The sequence below is a fragment of the Marmota flaviventris genome, chromosome 8 (assembly GCF_047511675.1).
Source record: "Marmota flaviventris isolate mMarFla1 chromosome 8, mMarFla1.hap1, whole genome shotgun sequence".
In the NCBI taxonomy this organism is placed as follows: domain Eukaryota; kingdom Metazoa; phylum Chordata; class Mammalia; order Rodentia; family Sciuridae; genus Marmota; species Marmota flaviventris.
The window spans coordinates 120740087-120761425 of NC_092505.1; the positions used below are offsets into that span (position 1 = coordinate 120740087).

Below are 21339 nucleotides of genomic sequence, written 5' to 3' on the forward strand. Positions count from 1 at the left end.
CATAGATTCCGATATGTTGTGTCTGTGTTTTCATTAATCTCTAAGAATTTTTTAATTTCCTCCTTGATGTCTTCTATAACCCATTGATCATTCAGTAACCTATTGTTCATTCTCCAAGTGATGTATGCTTTTTCCTTCCTTCTTTTATCGTTGATTTTCAGTTCCATTCCATTATGATCAGATAGGATGCATGGTATTATCTCTACTCCTTTATATTGTCTAAGAGTTGCCCTGTGACATAATATATGATCTATTTTTGAGAAGGATCCATGTGCTGCTGAGAAAAAAGTGTAACTGCTTGATGTTGGGTGGTATATTCTATATATGTCAATTAAGTCTAGGTTATTAATTGTGTTATTGAGTTCTATAGTTTCCTTATTCAACTTTTGTTTGGAAGATCTGTCCAGTGGCGAAAGAGGTGTGTTGAAGTCTCCCATGATTATTGTATGGTGGTCTATTAGACTCTTGAACTTGAGAAGAGTTTGTTTGATGAACATAGCTGCACCATAGTTTGGGGCATATATATTTATGATTGTTATGTCTTTTTGGTGTATGGTTCCCTTAAGCAGTATGTAGTGTCCCTCTTTATCCCTTTTGATTAACTTGGGATTGAAATCTATTTTATTTGATATGAGTATGGACACTCCTGCTTGTTTCCGAAGTCCATATGAGTGATATGATTTTTCCCAACCTTTCACCTTCAGCCTATGTATGTCTTTTCCTATCAAATGCGTCTCCTGTAGGCAGCATATTGTTGGGTCTTGTTTTGTGATCCATTCTACTAGCCTGTGTCTCTTGATTGGTGAGTTTAAGCCATTAACATTTAGGGTTATTATTGAGATATGGGTTGTTCTTCCAGCCATATTTGTTTATTTCTGTTACTAAACATGGTTTGTTTTCCTCTTTGATTATTTTCCCCCCCTTTACTGTCCTACCTCCCACTGTTGGTTTTCATTGTTATTTTCCATTTCCTCTTCCTGTAATGTTTTGCCAAGGATGTTTAGAAGAGATGGTTTTCTAGCTGCCAATTCTTTTAACTTTTGTTGATCGTAGAAGGTTTTAATTTCATCTTCCATCCTGAAGCTTAATTTCGCTGGAAACACAATTCTTGGTTGGAACCCATTTTCTTTCAGTGTTTAAATATGTTATTCCAGGATCTTCTAGCTTTCAGAGTCTGTGTTGAAAGATCAGCTGTTATCCTGATTGGCTTACCCCTAAATGTGATCTGCTTCCTTTCTCTTGTAGCTTTTAAAATTCTCTCCTTATTCTGTATGTTGGGCATCTTCATTATAATGTGTCTAGGTGTGGGTCTCTTATGATTTTGCACATTCGGCGTCCTGTAGGCTTCTAGGATTTGGGATTCTGTCTCATTCTTCAAGTCTGGGAAGTTTTCTCGTATTATTTCATTGAATAGATTGCTCATTCCTTTGGTTTGAAACTCTGTCCCTTCCTGTATCCCAATGACTCTTAAATTTGGTCTCTTTATGTTATCCCATATTTCTTGGATGTTCTGCTCATGGTTTCTTAACAGTCTTGCTGAGCTGTCTATGTTCTTTTCAAGTTGAAATACTTTATCTTCATTGTCTGATGTTCTATCTTCTAAGTGTTCTACTCTGCTGGTAGTATTCTCAATTGAGTTTTTAAGTTGGTTTATTGCTTCCTGCATTTCTAGGATTTCTGTTTGTTTGTTTCTTATAACCTCTATCTCCCTGTATAGTTGATCTTTTGCTTCTTGGATTTGTTTATGTAATTCATTGTTGAAGTGATCTTTCATTGTCTGATTTTGCTGTTTGATGTCTTCCTTGAGACTCCAGATCATCTGAAGCATATATATCCTGAATTCTTTATCTGACATTCCATCTGCTGCAGCTATTACCTCTTCTAACGTTGAGTTGACCTGCATTGCTTGTGGTCCTTTCTTTCCTTGTCTCTTCATACTGTTCGCGTTCCTTTCTACTTGGTGAAACTGTGGTGCTATTGAATTTCCCCCCTATATATTTATATTGGTCTTGTATAGTTGCAAAGTCTCCCTCGCAGGCGCGGGCGGCGGCTCTGCCCCTCCTCCAATTGGGGCAATGTGCCTACCACGCCGGCAGGCCGCTGGGCCTGCTCTGCCGGTTGGTAGCAGGTCCGCCTACCTTGCAGGCGCGGGCGGCGGCTCTGTCCCTCTGCGGGCCGCTAGGCTTGTTCTGTCGGTGGTCGCAGTTCTGCCTACTTTGCAGGCGCAGGCAGCGGCACTGCCCCTCTGCAGGCCTCTGGGGCTGTTCTGCCAGTGGGTCGCAGGTCCGCCTACCTTGCAGATGCGGGGGGCGGGGCGGCTCTACCCTTCCTCAGGCCACTGGGCCTGTTCTGTCTGTCGGTTGCAGGTCTGGCCTGTTCTGATGGTGGTCACAGTTCCGTCTACCTTGCAGGCGCGGGGGGAGGGGGCGGCTCTGCCTCTCAGCAGGCCGCTGCTCCTCTTCTGCCGGTGGGTCACAGGCCCGCCTACCTTGCAGGAGTGATTGGAAGCTCTGTCCCGCCGCGGGCCACTGGGCCTTTTCTGTCGGTGGTCACAGTTCCGCCTACCTGGCAGGCGCGGGGGTTGGGGGGCGGCTCTACCTCTCAGCAGGCCAGTGCTCCTCTTCTTCCGGTGGGTTGCAGGCCCGCCTACCTTGCAGGAGTGATCGGAAGCTCTGTCCCGCCGCGGGCCACTGGGCCTTTTCTGTCAGTGGTCACAGTTCCCTCTACCTTGCCGGCGCAGGGGGAGGGGGCGGCTCTGCTTCTCAGCAGGCTGCTGCTCCTCTTCTCTTTTTTAGTTTTTATCAGACACAACATCTTTGTATGTGGTGCTGAGGATTGAACCCGGGCCGCACGCGTGCCAGGCGAGCGCGCTACCGCTTGAGCCACATCCCCAGCCCTCATCAGTGTTTTAGTTTTTTATTATACAAGTCTTGTACATGTTTTGTTATATTTATACCTATGTATTTAATTTTTCTTGAAGTGACTATAAATGCTTTTTTTTTTTTTTTTTTTTTAATGAGATGAGGTCTTGTTTTGTTTCATAGTTCGATTTCCAACGTGGGGTCTCCTCCTGTTTCAGCTTCCTGAGGGACTACAAGGCATATGCATCTGCACTCAGCTTTGAATTTTTTAGAAGTCCTTATTCTATAATATATGTTACAGTTTCAAAAAAGCCTTTTTTTTTTCTATTTTTTTTTTCCTGCTATTGTACTTATAGAAATTTTTTCACTTTGGACATTCATACTGCTAGAACTCTATATTAAAGCATAAATTTGGCATTAAATACTTTGTATTTTAATTTTTAAGGTTTTACTTAGAAGAACCTCCAGGAACACAGAAGCTTTATTTGGGAAGGACTGTGCCACCATCTAAAGTAATCCATCTTGGAGACAAAGAACAATCTAACTGGACAAAAGAAGTACAAGGAATTTCAGAACAGTAAGTGTTGTAAAAAGAATTTAACATACTAGAATTAGAATTTTAAATGTATTCATTCTCTAACTTATTTCCACTTACCATAGTAGTTATTCTGAACACTTACTGTCCTCATCTTGTGTTCTAAAGAAAACAGTGAGCCGTAGTTTAAAATAATATCTGGTTCACAGCAGTTATAGCCTTCACCAGTTTGTCACTAAAATACTTAATGAAATAAGGGAAAAAATGAAATAATATCATCACTTAATGCTATAAATAACTTAATGTGTTGCCTAAATTTTAGTGCTATTTCCATTAACCATAAGGCCATTTCTTGGCCATGTGTAAGTAATAAAAATTGGAAGGGAGATCCTCTTTGTTCCTCATATTCATTCTCTCCCTATTCCTCCCTTCTCCCTCTACCGCATCCTTACACAGTTTAGAAATGCATCCTGTAACTTCTAACCAGACTGAGAACCTCCATCCTTGCAGTGCTGATTTTCTAGGTCACTACAGTGCTTTGTGTCCTATGATCCCATCCTAACAACACCTCTTTATCGAAACACTGGAGATCTCAAAACCAAAACAGAATAATTGAGACCAGCAGCAGCATAAGAAATTGTGTTATAAATGTATATACGTCAGCAAGTTCTGATTAATCTGTAGGAAAATCCATTAATAAATTTGGGGGGAATCAAGGATACTTCTCCCCTATAATTCAGGAGCTAATAATTTGCTTAATGCCCTTACTCAAAGATGAGTACACAGGAAAAATGTATACAGACCATTCAGCATTAAAGCATATAAACACAGATCTCAAGAGATAAAGGTAGAATATATTTTCACCTCTCAAGAATATAAATTATATAATCCTACCATAAGGTATATCTTCTGAATTTTCTTATTTTCACATAAATAAAATCATAATAAACTATGTGATTAATAAGTCTCTCCTTAGATACCTTAAATGAGTATGCTCTGTAAGGGTAGAACATATCTGCTTTTTTGACCACTTTATTCTAATTTTTTGGCTAGTATGTAGGTACTTAGTAATTGTTTGAATGAATATTGTTTTGGTCAAGAGTCTTTTAATTGGAAAAAAAAAGAAACTTATCCATATACTTCAGATGAAGAGTTTAGTCAATTTTTTCATATAGTCAACATATTGATATTTGAGTATCAATACTGCTAGGGTTAGTAGTAGGCACTGTGGATACAACAATGAATAAAAACATGTACAAAAACACTCATGAATCTTACAGTGGGTGGATGGGGATAGATTTTAACATGTGATTTTTGGTCAAACTACAGCATGATAATTGATTTAGGTACATGCAGATATGGAATGAGAGAAACAGATGAATTTTTAAGAAATTTCCACTTCAGAAATTTGTTAGATAACTTGTATTTCTGGCTAAGATGATGTGACTTACTTCAGAACAATTCTTATCTTAGAGAAACTATTATGAAATATATATGTAAGAATATATTGTTATATACTATATAGTATATATAATAATTTTATATAGTATTATGTTATATGATATATAGTATATAATACATATATTTATGTGTAGTCAAACATAAAATTCAATAATATGATTATTATATGGAGCTCAGTAGATGGTCTGAATAATAATATGAGTATACTAGAACTTAAATTAATGAACTAAAAGAAAAAGCTGAGAAGTTCCCAGCAAATAGTACAATAGCACAAAGAAATAAGAGTATAGTCGGAGTTTATAGAATCTGCCTGATTATTTTAAATGGAAAAAATGGAAAAGAGATAAGAAAATATCCATTAAATGTTTTAGATCAGGGACCTACAAACTTTTCCATTAAGGCCAGGTAGTAAATATTTCAGGCTATAGACTTTATGATGTGTGTCACATCTACTCAACTCTGCCATTATAGCACAAAAGTAGCCATACACAGTATGTAATTGATAACTATGTTCCAGTAAAGGTTTGTTTTAAAAAGCAGAAGGCATTCTGGGTTTAGTCCATTACTGTCATTTGCATACCCTTGCTTTAGATGGAAAATACCCAACTGATGCACATAAACTAATCTCTCTCTATGAATTTAATAATTATGGATGTTTTATATAAACAGAATCGTATAATATGTGACCTTTTATGTCTGATTTCTTTCACTAAGCATGTTTCTGAAGTTCATACACATTGTCACATCTATTGGTGTTTGTTTCTGGTTGTGGCTGAATGAATAATATTCCATTATAGGTTTGTCCATTTATTGGTGAACATTTAGGTTTTTTCCTCTTTTGAATAGTACTACTATGCACATTTGTTTACCAGTATTTGTTGAATACCTGTTTTCAGTTTTGGGGAGTATACACTTAGACATGGAATTTATGGGTTTGGGGGGTTTTTTAATTCTTTTTTTAGTTATACATAACACAATATATTTTGACATATATGGGTGGAGTACAACTTCCCACTCTTGTCATTGTACATGATGTGGAGTTACGATGGTTGTGTATTCTTATATGAACATAGAAAAGTTATGTCCAGTTGATTCTACTGTCTTTCCCATTCTCTTCCCCCGCCATTCCCCCGTCCAATTAGGTGAACCCCACTTTTCCTTCCTGACACCTATTGTGAATCAGTATCCACATATCAGAGAAAACATTCAGCCTTTGGTTTTGGGGGATTGGCTTACTTCACTTAACATGATATTCTTTAGCTCCATCCATTTACCTGCAAATGCCATAATTTCATTCTTCTTTATGGCTGAGTAATAGTCCGTTGTGTATATGTACCACATTTTCTTTATTGATTCATCTGTTGAAGGGCGCCTAGGTTGATTCCATAGCTTAGCTATTGTGAATTGAGCTGTATGAACATTGATGTAGTTATGTCTCTGTAGTATACTGATTTTAAATCCTTTGGGTATATGCTGAGGAGTGGGATAACTAAGTCAAATGTTGGTTCCATTCCAAGTTTTCTGAGGAACTTCATACTGCTTTCCAGAATGGCTGTACCAATTTGCAGTCCCACCAGCAGTGTATGAGTGAGTGTACCTTTTTCCCCACACCCTCACCAACCTTTATTGTTACTTGTATTCTTGATAATTGGCATTCTGACTGGAGTGAGAATTACTGGGTTCTAAGGCAATTCTGTGTTTACTTTTTTGAGGTGCTGTCAAACTGTTTTCCATAGCGGCTGTACCGCTTTACATTTCCGTCCACAGTGTACAAGTATTCCAGTTTCTCCATATTGTCACCAACACTTGTTTTCCTGTGTTGTAAGTACAGCCATCCTAGAGAATGTAAAACACAGGAGTTTCTTATGACTCTCTCATTTCTCATTTAACCACATAGACAGTGGAAGAAGTATCCATAGACTAAAATAAATACTGCATTAACTTAGTTAGGCATGCAGAAATGCTAGCATATTTATTTGAAGTTTATTTAAACATTTGATTATGAGTTGGTAGTTTCGAACGATTATCATCTTAGACTATATACATACTTATACATAGCTATATTTCTTTTTAATTCTTTCTTTTAGTTACCTGAGAAGAAAAGGAATAATAATAAATGAAACATCTGCAGTTGTGTATGCTCAGTTACTCACAGGCCGTAAATATCAAATAAGTCAAAATGGTGAAGTTCGTCTAGAAAAACAGTGGTCAAAACAAGTTCTTCCTTTTGTTTATCAAACTATTGTCAAGGTAGGTGTTCATCAAGTTTTAGTTTCATCTTAATGTATACTGTATTATACATTGTATAAAAAAGACTGACATTAATATTTATCAATAGGCTAACTCAACAATATATAGTAGAGGTTATTCTTTAATATAATTTGCAAAGTACATTAATCTGTAGAAAAGTATTTCATGCTCAGACACTCACTGTACACTGTGGAAACTTGTCTTTTGGACTTTTTAATTTGTTTTCAGTATTGGAGGTTGAACCAGGGCGCTCTACCACTGAGCTACATACCCAGCACTTTTGTTTTTTGTTTTGAGACAGGGTCTTGCTAAGTTGCTGAGGATGACCTCAAGCATGTGATTATCTTCTTAGCCTCCTGAGTTGCTGATTAAAGACAGGCATTACCATGCCAGCTTCTTTGGGGTATTTTTTAAGGACTTAATCTCTAAAAAAAAATTACAGCATTAATTTTTACCATTGCAGTTCAGGTGTGTTTTCTTCAAAAATATTTACCTTAAATAAACAAATGAACATAAAATGCATTTATTTTTCTGTTTATGTTCTTAGACATGGTAAGAGAGAAAAAATTTAAATGCAGTAGTCCCTGCTTATCCAAAGTTTTGCTTTCTACAGTTTCAGTTACCGTCAATCAGCCAGAGTCTAAAAATATTAAACGGAGGGCTGGGGTTGTAGCTCAGTGGTAGAGCACTTGCCTAGCATGTGTGAAGCACTGGGTTTGATCCTCAGCACCATATGAAAAGAAATAAATAAAATAAAGGTATTGTGTCCATCTACAACTAAAAATTTTTTTAAATATATTAAATGGAAATGCCAGGATTAAATAATTCGTAAGTTTTAAATTGGCCACTATTCTGAGTAATATGATGGAATCTTATATTGTCCCACCTGGGGATGTGAATCACCCCTTTATCCAGCATATTTATGCTGAATATGCTACCTATCCATTAGTCACTAATAGACATTTCTGTTATCAGATCACCTATTGCAGTATTATAGTGCAATAACTTTTATTTTTCTTAACAATGACCCCAAAATGTAATAGTAGTGAAGAAGACCATTAGTATGTGCCAAAGAGAAGCCATAAAGTGCTTCTTTTTTTTAAATATTTTTTAGTTATAGACAGATGCAATATCTTTATTTTGTTTATTCATTTTTATGTGGTGCTGAGGATTGAACCCAGTGCCTCACATGTGCGAGGCAAGCGCTCTGCCACTGAGCCACAATCCCAGCCCCCTAAAGTGCTTTCTTTAAGTGAAAAAGTAAAGTTCTCAACATAAGAAAGGTAAAAAAACAAATGCTAAAATTGCTAAGATTATAGTAAAAAATGAATCTTCTGTCTATAAAATTGTGAAGACAGAAAAATAAGTCTGTGTTAGCTTTGTGTTGCACTTCAAACTACAAAAGTTATGGCCACAGTGTTTTGAATGCTTAGTCATTGAGCACACTTCATCTCATCATCTAAGCATTTTATCATCACAAGAAGAAAGATGAGAACAATACAAGATATTTTGAGAGAAACCACATTCACCTAACCTTTACTATAGTATATTGTTATAAATGTTCTATTCTCTTACTTGCCTAATTTACAAATTAACCTTTATCATAGATCCAGCAAGGTTCGTCCCTTCTGTGCCATCCTTTCTTCATCTGTACAGTAAGGTTAATAATAGTCTCTGCCACAGAGGGTAGCGTTGAGAATTAAATGAACTAAATAAATGTGTGAAGTACCTAGAAGAGTGCGGGGTGTATATCCAGTCGATAAGTTACAGATTCTAATATTGTTATGTAGAAAATCTTCACATTTGACATTTAGCAGACAGCATAAACATAATCTTATAAGAAAAATAATGACGTGTAACTATAGAAATTTTGACTGTGATGATTTACTTTTATATTTCATTTTATGTAGGACATCCGAGCTTTTGATTCTCGTTTCTCCAATATCAAAACACTGGATGATTTGTTTCCTCCTAGAAGTGTGGTATTTATGCTGGGAACTCCATATTATGGCTGCACTGGAGAAGTTAGTTTCACATTTGCTACTAATTAAATTTCTGCCTGCTTTCAAATTCATAGAGTTATTTAACTTGTCTTTATTTAGAGGCAAAAATGTAACACAAAGGGAAAAAATAAAGAATTCATTTGTGTAAGTTATGAACTCAGTATTTGAATACGTGTCTTTAGTCTTGAGAAGTTTAGGGTCAGTAGGTGGCAATGAAGAATTCAAATCCTGATCTTTTTTTTAAATGTTTTTTTATTGTGGTGACATCAATGAAACAATTATGAGATTATATTAGATATATTATAGGGTTATTGAATGATTTCTATGTATATTGATGTTTTGAGGGAAAAAGTTCTGCAAATACGGAATGAGAGAAAGAATGTATGGAGACAGATTTGGAGATGCACTGTGAATTCTTGATTTCTAAAATATGTGTGTATGCATGTGTGTTCGTACATGCATAAATTTTTAGCTCTGTTCAAAATAATAATAAGCAAAGCCACCTATTAGAATGTAACAACCAGATCTTGACCTGTAATACCATATCCCAAAAAAGGGGAACATCAGTGCTTCTCGGTGAAATAGTGGATTCTAAGTGTGGGACAGGGAAGACACAGGATGTGTATCTGGAATACCTTGTTATGCCAGAAAGTAAGAAGTGCTCAAAAGAACAATGGAAGCATGTCATGTAAACACAGGAACCAGGCTAAAGGGGCTCCCACAGGCCAAGTCTGGGACAGAAAACCAAAATAATTATACACAGTAATGAATTAATCACTGGTGGGAAATGGGAATTATGATACCTCAATAATAATAAAAAAATAAATGGGAAAGAGAAGTGCTCTTGTTACCATATCGTGTCTAAAGTAAATGGAAGAGAGTGTGAGTGTTGGAAAAACATTTTGAATGAAAACATTTTGAGTAACAGTAAGAGACAGCCTTGGAAGTTAAAGCTAGGGAGAATTTTTATCAGGAACAGGTATTTTGCATGGTTAAAAAAGTTTCTCTCCAAAGACATTTTATTAAGTGCAAGAGAAACAAATTGTTCAGTGAAGAAACTGAGTGGCATGTTGATAGTATGCTCAATGTTGATATCACAGTGAGAAATAGGTAAACCTTGTGTACCTCCATATATGACACCTTAAGAAAGACATATCACCTATACAATATTCTGGCTGTAACTTAATTGCAAAGAAGCATCAAACAAATCCAAAATAAGGAGCTCTTTTTTTTTTTTTTCTTTCTTAAAGCAGAGTCAAGAGGGAAGAATGAATTTTATTTTTCAAAATGTCCATATTATGAAAAACAAAGAAAAGTCCTGGATATATTCCAGATAAAGAATGCTAAAGAAACAATTAAATGCTATGTCTGATCCTAGCCTGGATCCTGTAAAAGAGGGAGAACAGAATTCCATATAGGTCATCATTAAGTCAGCTGACAAAATGGAATATGAACACTAGCTTAGATAAAATAATATTTATAAAAGTATTAAATTTATATATTTAATAACTATTGTGGTTTTTAATAAAAGTTACTTCTTTGGAACTAGACACTGAAATATTTAGAGGTTAAGGAGTATGTTGTTTACAAAAACAGATGAATGCAAAAATGATGTATACAGAACCAGAAATATATTGCATGTATGTAAATGTACACAGTACACAAGTGTTAAAGCCATTTTTGTTATAATGTTAATAAATGAGTCTGGGCCAATGTTTGTAAGTGTTCATACTATTTTCATTTTAGTAATTTTTTTGTTCTTTGAAATAATTTCCAAATAAGTTAATTTGAAAAAGAATGATTAACAGCTATTAAAGAAAGAATAAAAGGACTCAAAATATTATCACTTCCACTTAAAAATTCCAGGAGGATTTCCACTATTCATTTTATTGTCATAGCATATTTTAGAAATAATACCATTCAGATAAGTAGAAAATGTAACGAAAGAAACTAAAACATATTGTGGTGTTATTTTTATTTTTTCCTGTAGGTTCAAGATTCAGGTGATGTTATTACAGAAGGTAGGATTCGTGTGGTTTTCAGCATTCCCTGTGAGCCCAACCTTGATGCTCTAATACAGAACCAGCATGTGAGTATAGTAGTTCATGTTGCTTCTTTAGAATATCACTAAACTTTTAAAATGTTAGAACACTGTTGCCACCTTTTTAAAATTTATTTCAAATATTTTAAGAATGAATATGAAATCTGTCCTTAAAAATTCATGTAAATCTAGCATGTGCAAGTCTCTGGGTTTGAACCCTAGCACTGAAAAAATAAATTTTTTTTTCGTAGCAGTGCTGGGGATGGAACCCAGGACCTCATGCATGCTAGACATGTGCTCTGCCAGGGAGCTATACCCCTAGCCCTCATGTAAATCTTTAAGGGAAAAAAAGTCACTGAAATCCCCTTATTAATTTATAGTAATTCAAAGCCCGCATTTTTAGTTACAGTGGCCAGTGGCCTTTCTATGAAGGTTCTTATCTTTACTCAGCTAAAATAGACAGTCTCAATCCTAGAGAATATTGGGAAACTGAATTTAAATTCACTGCAACTTTTTTTAGGACTTTTCCTCCAAAAATGTTTACTGGCCTTATTTTACCCTGTAAATATAGGGGTAAGTTGGGGCTGGGGTTGTGGCTCAGCGGTAAAGTGCTCGCCTAGCACGTTCGAGGCCCTTGTCCTCAGCACCACATATAAATAAACAAATAAAATAAAGGTATTGTGTAAACTAAAACTAAAAAAAAATTTTAAAAATATAGGGTGAAGTTTCTGATAGCTATCATTTGTTTTTATTAATGACCCAATAATTAACTTGACTGAAATTAATTCACCATCAACCAGCTTTTGCTACTTTTGCTGTTATTTGGTAAAATCCAGGGCTTTATATCCTGTGAAGTAAATTTAAGACATTAAGAATCAGCATACCATGAGGAAACTTTATATATAGAAAGCAGAGATGTCCCTATTCATCAGGGGAAAAAAAAGGTATCTACTTAAGAGGAAATATAGACAGTATAGTCAGGAAACCATCAGAGTGGCTCATCAGACAGAAAAACTGGAATTTTATTCTGGGAGTTGGTGATGGTGGAAGAACCTGCATTTCTTCATCCCTGGCTTCCAGATCCAGAAGAGCCTACCCACTTGTAGCATAGAGTGCTGGTCAGGATATCTGCTCCAGTACACTTCCTGTCTTATTTACATGCTTTCTTTTAATTTTTATTTAATCCTCCATCTTTCTCTACCCCAACTTCAGCTATATATAATTTTTTATAATCTGTGGGTTGTGATAATTTTAATTAATGTTTAATTATAGCATAGTTCAGCATTTCTCAAAAGGAGTACTGTTGGTATTTGGAGCAAGACAATTATGTGTGTGGGGGAGTTAATTATGTAAATAGGACTCTTCTGTATATGAAAGGACAGTTGACACCTTTGACCTCTGGGCATTAAGTATTAGTAGCCCATCCAATTATTATAACTCAGTGTTCCATGACATATTTCCAAATGCTTATTACAAAAGTGGTACAACTTGTAGATACACAAACTATTCTGGAATACGTACTTGATTTGTATTATTCCAAATCTAATGGTGTACTTTATGGAAAAAAAAAAAAAACATGTTACATTCTTTACTAACATATTTACACAATTTACTAATAACTTTATATTCCAGACCCTCAAAAACAATTATTCATTGGGGGGGGGGGGTCATTGTAAATATGATCAATAAAATAATGGTGGCTCATTTAATTCCTCACCAATCTCTAGATATTTGGTTTTTGTTGGTAGTAAAATTTCCTTATATTCATATCAGATATGTGCATAAATTGAGAATATAAGCTATTCATATAATTAATATATGTATAAAAATTAATGTGTTATTTCTGTATACATTATATAAGGAGTATATGATAGTTGGTACTGGATTTGCAAATTACTTGATCCTGGTTAAAAATTAGATTATCTGTTTGGGGGCAGGGGTTGTTTGGTTTTATGGTACTGGGGATTGAACACAGGGCTGCAAAATCACGAGCTACATTCCCAGTCCTTTTTATTTTTTATTTTGAGATGGGGTCTCGCTAAATTGCCAAGTCTGGCCTCAAACTTGCTATCCTCCTGCCTTTACCTCTGGAGTCACTTGGATTATAGGCATGTGCTACAGTTACTTCTTTTTGTTAATTTGACAATTTTTATGGTTTCTCTCCTATACAAGTTTAGATTTATTTTCATTGACTTTATTAATTATGAGACTATACATACTTATTACTTTGGTAAGTATTTAGGGGAAAAGAATATTACTTATATCCATGTATGAAAAATATTTTAATTTTGCTCAATTGTAATTATTTTGATGACATACTTATGTTTTAATTCAGCATGATAGTTATTAAGGCCTCATTTTGTCCATGGTACTTTACTCAGCCCTGCTTGGAATATAAAAATAAGTTTATAAAAAATTCTTGCCTGAGGAGTTTGCCATTTAGTACTTACAGTAGAGTTTTATTTCTTAAGACAGTTTCACAAACTGTATATTTCCTCCCCCTTTCATCCATCCTTGGGAATTCTGTTCTTTAAGGAGAAAAAGAGAGGAGCAGAAAAATTCTGCCTTCAGTTCCTTTCAAAAAAAAAAGGGGAAATGGATCTAAATGAGAATCCTTATATTGCCACAATCCAATGGTTAGTGATGTCTTGATTATCTCCAAATTTTAAAGGTAAAGAAATAATATTTAATGTGAATTTGTGTTTACATAATTGACCTTTTTGTTTTTATATTTAAAGAAATATTCTATAAAGTACAACCCAGGATATGTGTTGGCCAGTCGCCTTGGAGTGAGTGGATACCTTGTTTCAAGGTTTACAGGAAGTATTTTTATTGGAAGAGGATCTAGGAGAAAGTAAGTTTTTGTTAGAAAAATGTACTTAAAGTGGCAGAAAAATAAATGATAAAGATTAAATGCCTAGTATTTCAATATTTATTTTCTTATTAATTGCTGTGGATTTTCTTTTAAAATCGTGTATCACTTCCTCTGATGATAATCTTTTACTTGAACGGCATGTTTTAGATGGTTGGAAAGATAGCTTTTATTTTTAGCAGCTAACAAATTGAACCTTGAAAAAAGGTATCATAGGGTGTGTGTGGAACCTCAATAATAAATTTCCTTGCATTTTATTTCATTATCCTCTATAACTACATAATTTATTTACATAATTTGTTGATTTAGATTTTGAAGCCTTTCCTCTAGTTTTTCAATTACTGCTAATTGAAAATAACCATAATTAAAATACAGAACATAAAAACAGAGTAGAAAGGAAAACGTTTCACTGCTTGAACAAGTTTTTAAAATTTGTATGTGTGTTTGTGTGTATGGTTTAAATTTAGTCCTCATGGAGACCATAAAGCAAATGTGGGTTTAAATCTCAAATTCAACAAAAAAAATGAAGAGGTACCTGGATATACTAAGAAAGTTGGAAGTGAATGGATGTACTCATCTGCAGCAGAACAACTTCTTGCTGAGTACTTAGAGAGGTAAGTGTCTGGCGAGATTCTACTAGGCAGGGCACAGTGGCAGACACTTATAAACCCAGCATGTAGGGAGGCTGAGGCTCCAGGATCACAAGTTCAAGGCTAACCTCAGCAACTTATCAAGCTGCTGTTTCAAAATAAATAAAAAGGGCTGGGGGGTGTAGCTTAGTTATAAGGTGCCCCTGGGTTCAGATGCCAGTATCAAAACAAAAGATTCCAATAGATAGCCAGAAACTTAGGAACATACTATTTATTTTGTCTTGCCTTATACCAGTTTTAGAAATAATTCTTTAGAAAAATATGCAGCAGCACATTTGTGTTAACATTCCTTTTGTAAACATGTTAACATTTTCTTTAGTAAATGTTAACTGAGTTACTTAGTGACTAAGATTTACAGGAAATATGCCTCTTCTCACAATTTAATGTTCTTTCCATTGTTCCCCTGGTTTCTGACCTTATCGAAGAGCTCTTATATTTGAATTTCTAGGACTCCCCTAACAAAGTATCATAAACTGAGTGTCTTAAACAACATGATCTTATTGTCTCACAGTTCTGGTGACCTGAATCAAGATATCAACAGAGCAGTAGTTCTTCTAAAGGCAGTAGGGCTTGTAGATAAATTTCTCCAATCCTCCATCATCAGGTGACCGTTCTCCCTATATTTGTATCTACATTTCCCCCTTTATAAGGACACCTATTTATTGGATTAGAGCCCACCCTAATAATTCCACTTTAATTTGATTGCCTCTATAAAATCCTTGTTTCCAAATAAAGTCACATTATTTACATATATATTTTTTTCTTTTCTTTTTCCCCCCAGGGATTTAACCTAAGGATGCTTAACCACTAAGCTACATTCCCAGCCCTTTTTATTGTATTATTTTGTTTTGTTTATTTGATCTAGGTCTCACTACGTTGTTTAGGGCCTCACTAAGTTGCTGAGACTGGCCTCAAACTTGGAATCCTCTGCTTCCAGAGTTGCTGGAATTACAAGTGTGCACCACCATACCCACAACACATTCTATATTTTTTGATGGAGAATGGGGGCTCAATTCTCTACTACCATCCAAAAATTTAGATTGTTTCTTCTATTTACTTTCATATTGCATCAAAAGGTCCATGTTTAAACATCTTTTTTTTTTTTTTTCAACTTCACATACCCATTCATCTAATTTAATTTTTCTTTGCTTGTTTGTTTTTTGTTTGGGTACAGGGATTTATCCCAGGGGCACTTAACCACTGAGGCACATCCCCAACCTGTTTTATCTTTTGAGACAGAATCTTACTAAGTTGCCTAGGGCCTTATTAAGTTGCTGAGGCTGGCTTTGAGCTTACGATCCTGCTGCCTCAGCCTCCTGAGTTGCTGGGAGTATAGATGTGTGACACCATGACCTGCCATTCATCTATTCTGAGATACTTTTAATTGAGCTTTAGGTCTTCCCCATTTCCTCACATCCCCACAGACATACTCCTCCTCTTGTTAGAGTTTTATCACATTTTTTAGTTAAATCTATATTTAAGGTTTATTTGATTATGATAAAATAAATATTCACAGCTGGACCTTGTGGAGGTATTATGATTACATTCCTTTCTTATACATATTTTCTCTGATGCTTTATTATTTGCTTATTATGTAAGTTTATATAAATAATTCAGTCCTAAACTGTGCCATAGCTTTGAAACTCAATACTGTCAAACAGATCAGGGGGTCTCTGAATTCCATTTTCTTTTTAAAGACTTTTTCCTGGAACCTTACATCATCCTACCTCATTGGCACGCTGATTGCTCTCTAGGGCTGTTGCACAGCTCTCATTCTGGAATTTCCCTTTACTGTCATCCTAGAGTTTCCCTTCACCTTCCGCTGTGTAGGATGGCTTCTTTTTTCTGACTCCTACACTGTATTCTTTTCTTGTTTATGACTCCATTTTGATGAAGCATTTAACTCTGGTAGCTTTTTGAGAAAGCTTGCATGCCAGGAAATGCCTTTATTTTTCTCCTATGCTTGTTTGGATTGGAGATCATTTTCCCTCAGGATTTTGAAAGTGAACTTGAGTGGGGCTTATAACACAGGACTTCACTATTTCTAAAAAGGACCTCCTGGTATCACTCCATATATATTTCTTTTCTCTTTGGCTAATTTTCCAAGAGAGATATCCTTCAGCCTTTTCTTTGTGCCATAGATGTGGGGTACAAAACTAACTGCTAGTTTTCTGGAAATAAACTGGAGAAAAGGCCTCACTAGCAAGTGGTTACTGTGATACACCCCTCATATCTCTCTTCAGGACTGAATGGCCTGGTCCCCTCACAGCAGTAACGATTCTGAGGGCTCCCAACTGCTAACCCTCTTCAAGAATTCCTAAAGTTGCATGCCCTTTCTACAGTAGCCACAGATCCAGTGCCTGACCTAGAAGGCAGGATAAAGGTCCAAGCAACCTGATTACTCCAGTTCAGGACAAGTCTGAAGGGCCATGCAAATTTGAGATCTTTATAGGTTTGGCCAGGGAATTCTTTCAGAATGAATCACAACTTAGTTTCTCCTTGTGCCCAGTTCTGCTTCCTTCCTCTCTTTACCCTTCCACACATGTTAATTCCACAAGCACTTTCTACTATATACTTCCTGTATATTTATCTCCATCTCAGAGTCGGCTTCCTAGAGACAGTCTGCTTCTAGTGATGCATCATATAGGATTTATGCTTTCATTAATCCCGTTTTCATCATGGCACCTCTTCACCACTTCCCAGCTGCCTGAGTTCTGGTGTACCTAAGGTTAGGGTATCCCCAGTTTGACGAGGTCTTCTGTTGGGGTGGTAGGCAAGTAACCAACTCATGACTGTCAACTAAAATCCTATTAAATCTTACTTCATGCTACAACCTTCAAGTGTACCTGAGTTTTTGCAGGGTTCTGTAGTTCTTGTTTCTTATATTATTTTTATGTTTTTCTGTTGTAGAAGGCTCGAGGGTGTCCTCCGGACTTCTTGCACAATATGGATGTGGGGGACAAAATTGACTGCTAGTATTCTGCTGGTATTCTGGAAATTAACCAAGCAAAAGAAATGCATACAAAGTAACAATTCACAAACTGGGAGACTTTGAGAATACAGGATGCTTGCCTTAAGCCCACTTTATAAACATAAAGAAAAAAGCACTTGAACCCTTTTTGTGATTGGTTGAAATTGCTTATTGGTGACTTCCCCTACTGGGAATTTAGGATTCAGCTTATTCCTGTCTAAGAATACCTACAATACTCGCCCACCCAGTTTCCAACTTCTGAAATTTCATTAACAATTCTTACATGCTATCAGATACTCTGCTTCTGTCTTTGTCTGTGTTTCTAGATGTATGGACTTCTTTATACTTTACTGTCACGTGTTCAGTCTGCTTTTATATACCAGAAAGTCCTGCACTATTCAGAAACAAATGGAGTTTTGAGGAATATCAGAAGAAACTATTAATCCATTTTGGTCTGCTGTATTGTAGAGTGATCCAGCTTTGTTGAAAACATTAGAAAATGAGCTTATAAATATTATTTTTGTTCATTTATCTCCTGTCACTGTAGTCAAAGAATTGGAGTCATCATTGAAGTATTTTATAAGTCTAGGGATTTCTCCCTCAGCCATGGGAGTTTTTAAAAGGTATAAGTATATTCTGGTTTTCAAATCATTCAGTCTCTATTCCTTATTAAAAGTGTCCCTTAATAATATTTCTTTGGTAATGTTACATGTCCCCCTCAGGATCTAAAATTATTTCCTGAAAATTTATGTGAAATGAGCCATATGTGTTTGTACAGCAATATTGTTTCTTGTTTGTTTGACTAGAGCACCAGAACTATTTAGTTATATAGCCAAAAATAGCCAAGAGGATGTGTTCTATGAAGATGACATTTGGCCTGGAGAAAATGAGAATGGGTAAGCAAGATTTATGGTATTTATTGACTCATAATTCAATTTAATGGTTTCCTTGAAGAGTGCACCTAGTTTATCAAAAATTCTCATGTTACTTTTTGTTTTGTTTGGTATTGTTTCATTTTTCCTTTAACAGCTCATTAGAAATTTTATTTTGTTGATGTCAGCGAATAATTTTAAACTGATTTTTTTCTGTACTCTTTATTATTGAGAGATAGCATGTCCATTTTATGTTAGATTTATAATTAGACTTAGTTAATTTCACTAATTATTAATTATATAAATTTGCCACAATTCTCAGAAAGTTTATATCATCTCTCTAATATAAGCTCTCAAAGTCTTAATAAATGTGGAAAATATTTTGGTTTTTTGTTGTTAACTATAGTGCAGAGAAAGTTCAAGAAATTATTACTTGGCTAAAAGGACATCCTGTCAGTACTTTGTCTCGTTCTTCTTGTGATTTACAAATTCTGGATGCAGCTATTGTTGAGAAAATCGAGGAAGAAGTTGAAAAGTGCAAGGTATCAGCTTTGAATAACAAAATTATTGATGAGATTTTAAGTTAAATGTACTATGTATTATTTTACAAATAATTAAGTTTTTTCTACCAACTAATATCAATACTCAATGGTTCTAATTAAAATAATCCTTTGATTTTAAAAAGCATCCTAACCATTTTCAATGGCATGAGTAAGTTCATCTGAACAGATTTAATATACAAAAGCAATAGCATTTAAATTTTATTTCTTTATAGTATTTCCAGCTTTAAGAATTAATATTTTGAAACTCTACTCATGATAGAAAGTTTGTGATTGAGAAATAAGGTTAATCCCCATTTCTATCTATTCTAATAACAACGTTCTTTCAAGGTACAATTCATGTGTTTGTAGAAAATAATTTACTTAATTAACTTTTATAAAATTACAAGTAAAATGTACTTTTGAGTTGGGCATGGTGATGCATGCCTTAATCCCAATAGCTTGGGAGGCAGAGGCAGGAGGATTGCAAATTCAAATTCAGCACTTTAATGAGGCCCTAAGCAATTTAGTGAGACCCTGTCTCAAAACTTAAAAACTCAGCAGGGGCTTGGGGATGTGGCTTGGTGGTTTAGCACCCCTGGGTTCAGCAACGAAAATAAATAAACAAGTAAATAAAATGTGCTTTCAGAGTTAAGCAGGCTGGTACATGCCTGTAATCCCACTGACTTGGTAGGATCACAAGTTCAAGGTCTTGTCTGGCAATTTAGGGAAACTTTGTCTCAAAATAAAAAATACAAAAAGCTGGGTATGTAGTTTTGTGATAGAGACCCCTGGGTCAATTCCCAGTACAAAAATAAGTAAAAAAAATAAAACAAAATGGACTTTTGTCACTCAAGTTCATTCAGTTAGTAAGAATTTTTGAAATCCTACTTTATCTCTCTCCTTTTTCTTATATTTTGCTTTTTCAGAGTAACAAGCTTCTGTAGTAGACTTATGTATTTTATGTACTTTACTCTTCTACCATAGTACAATAGAAAATGGATTGATTGGGCTGGGGTGGTGACTCAGTAGAAGAGCACTTGCCTAGCATGTGTGAGGCACTTGGTTTGATTCTCAGCACCGCATATAAATAAATAAGGTTCATCCACAACTAAAAAATATATATTTAAAAAATGTATTACAAAAAGAAAATGGGGGGCTGGGGCTATAGCTCAGTGGCACTTGCCTAGCATGTATGAGGCCCTGGGTTTAGTCCTTGGCACTGCGTAAAAATGAAACAAAGGAATGCTGTCCATCTACGAGAACAACAACAAATTTAAAAAAAATAAATAAAAGAAAATGAATTGATATTATTGCTTTTTAGAAACTTTATTTTTCACAAATTTACTTTTTTATTAAAATGATTGTTAACATAGCACTCTTTTTTGCACTAGTAGAATTAAGAACTGTACTCAACCTATCTCCTCCACTCTCTGTTTGAATCCCTCTTTTGATTTGGACTGGGGTCTACTCTGTGGTAGAGTACTTATGCAGCAAGCCCTGTGTCCAAGCCCCAATTCAGGAAAAAAAAGTTTTTAACCTTTTAATAATGCTTAGCTAGTATTGATGCCTAATAATGATTAGCTACTATTATAATTATTATTACTTGAATTTTTTTCTGATTATGGTCTAGAAAATCACCACTAGATGGGTTTGTTTGTTTTTTTCTCTTGGGGGGAAATTATAAGGCTCAGCGCAAAGAATTTAAAGGGGGTTGGGGGATGTATACTGGAGATCACACCCAAGGCCTCATGCATGCTGGGCATGTGCTCCACAACTAAGCTTTACCTTCTGTCCCAGGAGTTTAATTTTTGAAAGGTTATTGATATTCAGCTGTGATTACCTTTTAATTGTCTCAATATAGAATAAAATATATTTCTTCAGCATTGTTTCTTGGTTTTGTTTTGGAGGGTTTAAAGAAGAGGTTTGATTTTTTTGTTTGTTTGTTTTGTTTTATGGTTCTGAAAATTGAACCCAGAGGTTCTCTACCAATGAGCTACATTTCCAGCCCTTTATTTTATTTTTATTTCTATTTTATTTCAAGATAGAGCCTCACTGCATTGTCCAAAGTGGCCTGAAACTTGTGATCCTCCTGCCTCGGCTTCCTGAGTATCTGGGATTATATGCGTGTACCACCATACCCAGCTACTGGGAGAGCTTTTTAAGAAAGCTCTGGGTTCCACCTTAGAGCAGTGCTTCTTAAACTTTAAAGTACAAATAAATCATAGTAGCATCTTGGTAAAATACTGGTTCTGACTCCGTAAGCCTAGGGTGAGGCTTAAGA

The 21339-nt window shown here is 35.4% G+C and overlaps 1 protein-coding gene across 1 annotated transcript in view; it reads left to right on the forward strand.

Annotated features, from left to right (window-relative positions):
* Xrn1 (5'-3' exoribonuclease 1) overlaps positions 1–21339 on the forward strand; it is a 116479-nt gene that overhangs the window by 52693 nt on the left and 42447 nt on the right. Inside the window, exons 20-27 of the mRNA XM_027933726.2 lie at positions 3307–3438; positions 6945–7107; positions 9018–9131; positions 11101–11199; positions 13890–14005; positions 14491–14637; positions 18451–18540; positions 18923–19058. Of these exons, the coding sequence (XP_027789527.1) occupies positions 3307–3438; positions 6945–7107; positions 9018–9131; positions 11101–11199; positions 13890–14005; positions 14491–14637; positions 18451–18540; positions 18923–19058 (997 nt within the window). The remainder of the gene's footprint in view (positions 1–3306; positions 3439–6944; positions 7108–9017; positions 9132–11100; positions 11200–13889; positions 14006–14490; positions 14638–18450; positions 18541–18922; positions 19059–21339) is intronic.